Source organism: Octopus bimaculoides, chromosome 7 (genome assembly GCF_001194135.2).
Source record: "Octopus bimaculoides isolate UCB-OBI-ISO-001 chromosome 7, ASM119413v2, whole genome shotgun sequence".
Taxonomy (NCBI): domain Eukaryota; kingdom Metazoa; phylum Mollusca; class Cephalopoda; order Octopoda; family Octopodidae; genus Octopus; species Octopus bimaculoides.
In genome coordinates this window covers 56,808,790-56,811,725 of record NC_068987.1, presented here as the reverse complement: position 1 = coordinate 56,811,725, position 2,936 = coordinate 56,808,790, and the positions used below count along the sequence as shown (strand labels likewise).

The window sequence follows — 2,936 nt, the reverse complement described above, 5'->3', positions numbered from 1 at the left end:
CAATTGTTTCGCTAAGTTGTCATGAATAACTTACATTATGTTTTATGAGACAGTTAAAATGTTTAGTGCGTAGAAATATTCTCGTGAGAATATTCTAAGTTTGTCGAATGAAAAAAAAAAAGCATAAAATTATCTGAGGATGACTATAGATTTTCTTTTGTTATAGACGAACATGCTTTTGCCATTAAGTGACATATCTACAACGATAAATTACCTGTGTTGGGCGGTTCCCAAAAGATAGCCTGATGACAAACCCCTGATAATAAATTTACACCTGCAAGAGACACTTCATCACGTAACAAATCAATAGGAAGTAAGCCATCATTTTTCATGGCAATATAGTGTATTGTAAAAAATAGTCCTATTTGTTGTTTGTCACGACTTGAGGTTTGTCATGAACCCTAGGAAGCATAAGGTCGGGATTTTGTGACTGAAATAATCACCCGGGACGCCGGTCGGTCTATGTTGATAAGGAAATAAAAATGTCACTCAATAGTAGATGTTTGTTCAATAATACCAAAAGAAAATTAGTCATTGTAAAGTAATTTCAACATTCTTTATATTTTTCATTCATGAAGTAGGTATTCTCATGAGAATGAAATAAATTCACGTACAAACGTTTTAACTGAATCTTTCCATCTCTAGGGAGAAAAGGTGTGTTATTAGCCCCAGAAGTATGGACACAGAACATAGAGCGGAAGTGAAACAATGGTGTAAAGTGAGATGTACGAGATGTGAACCGCATAGAGCGGCCATTTTATATACGCGTGTTTGACGTAGGCCAGGGGTCGGCAAACGTTTCCTGTCCTATTGACCTCTTCAGGGAATCTTTGATTATTTTATCGATCTGCATGAAATAAGTTTCTAAAATATAATTAAAAAGTATAATTTCTAAAAAATATCTTGATTTGAAAACAATAATTCCCTCGCTCTTTTGTGCAATTCCGGTTTTTTTAAGAAGAAATATTTAAAGAAATTAAATGAAAACACTTATCCAAATTGATAAAGAACAATAAAAATTTAGTCATATTATATTGATATAATTGGAATATTTAATGTGAAATGTGTTTGGTGAATATTAGCTATTGTATCAATATTTGGTTGAAAGTTAATGAGTTTTAGCCTTAAATGAAGGCGCTCTTCCAGGTTCAGTTAACTAATAATTCAGTCTCCTTAGCGCTCGAAATCGTTTCATGTATTTAATGACCCAGGGGTCAATATTGACTTTGCAGAATTCTGACATAGACGAAAGGATGATACATTTAAGTTTCGGGGCGGGCCATTGGGCTCCGAAACTCACAACCCGGTCAAAACTCACTCTACGTCACAGGAGACAAAACTAAATATTCTACCCCGCTCCCACTCTGATATTTTATAGATTAGCTTTTCTATATTCTGGCGAAATAACAATTTCCTTCTACTTAAGTTCTCAATATTTCCATTGCTTAAGGCGGCGAGCTGGCAGAATTGTTAGCACGCCAAGAAAAATGCTTAGCTGAGTTCAAATTCCGCCGCGGTCCACTTAGCCCTTCATCCCTTTCGGGATCGATAAAATAAGTACCAGATGGATACTGGGGTCGATGTAATCGACTTAACCCTTACCCGAAATTGCTGGCCTTGTGCCAACATTTGAAACCAATATTTCCATTGCTTCAATTTATTGTGTTGGCTAAAATGTCCGTTCGATTTTTGTTGACATTAAACTTCACGTACTCAAATACGTAGCTAACTTCAGTCTGCCCCTTACACATGCGCACTCGGTAGATACTTGACACTTCAACATAGTTCGACGCGAACTTGCGATGAGACAGGTTGCATTTTGTTTGTTTGGCATCATTCAGAAAATTGAGTGCCAAAATGAACATTATTGACACTTCATACTTTTTAAGGCAAGAAAGTGGGCAGAAACCTGCAAGAAGACATGAGTTGCGTACAGAGAGAATGTTGTTACAGCACGTGTGCAAGAAGTGGTTCTCAAAATTTCGACCGGGAGATTTTTCGGTTCAAGATGCACCTCAATCTGGCCAACTGAGATTAACAGCAGCACAACCACTGTTATATGACCAGGATGATCATAGATATCCTCCGAATATTCAAGTCAAGTGTTCACCTCAGCTCGATATTTTGGTCCCACATTAACTGAATGAGGCTAACCTCGTCCAAAGTATTTCTCGCTGCAGTTCGCTACAGAAACGGGAAGAAAACAATTCTTTTTTGAGAGAATAGTGACAGGGTGAAAATGGATTGTCTATGACAATGTGAAGCGCAAATGACCATGGGGAAGCGTGGCGAATCATCACAAACAACCACCTAAGCAGGACTTCACACGAAGGAGGTTATGCTTGCACTTTGTTGGGGCTGGAAGGGTACTGTTTCTTACGAGCTTCTTCCCACAGACAGGACCATTAATTCGGATGTGTACTGTGACTAGCAGGACAAATTAAATGCAACGAACCACCCGAAGCGTCCAGCATTTACTAAACGTAAAGCCATTGTATTTTTTAAAACGACAATGCGAGATCGCACACTTATTTTGTAGATGCGGTAAAAGTTAATGCGGCTTGGCTTGGAAATTTTGCCGCACCTTCTATATTTACTCAATTTTGCACCTTCAGATTCCCACCTGTTTCAGTCTCTTCAAAATTTATTCTTTGGACAGACACCTTCAACTCTGAAGATGATGTAAAAAATACTCCTGGAAGAATGTTTTGCTAGTTAAGACAAGAAATTTTCCGAAGGAGGAATAAAAGATCTTCCCACAAGATGACAGAAACCACTGGATAGAAACGGTAATTATATCACTGCTTGAATAAAACACCTTGTGCTTAAAACGCGTCTAACTGTCGCTTAAAAAAAAAGCGAACTCAATGACTCAATATGTATTAGTCATAGCTCTTTGTAACAATTGTCAAGCTTCAGTAGACATTTCCTATATA

The 2,936-nt window shown here is 37.6% G+C and overlaps 1 protein-coding gene across 1 annotated transcript in view; it reads right to left on the bottom strand.

Moving 5' to 3' along the window:
* Positions 1 to 2,936, bottom strand: part of LOC106873892 (adenosine deaminase 2) — a 43,679-nt gene that overhangs the window by 14,658 nt on the left and 26,085 nt on the right. The window contains exons 5-6 of the mRNA XM_014921417.2: positions 2,624 to 2,711; positions 1,748 to 1,909 (exon numbers count right to left, since the gene is read on the bottom strand). Of these exons, the coding sequence (XP_014776903.1) occupies positions 1,748 to 1,909; positions 2,624 to 2,711 (250 nt within the window). The remainder of the gene's footprint in view (positions 1 to 1,747; positions 1,910 to 2,623; positions 2,712 to 2,936) is intronic.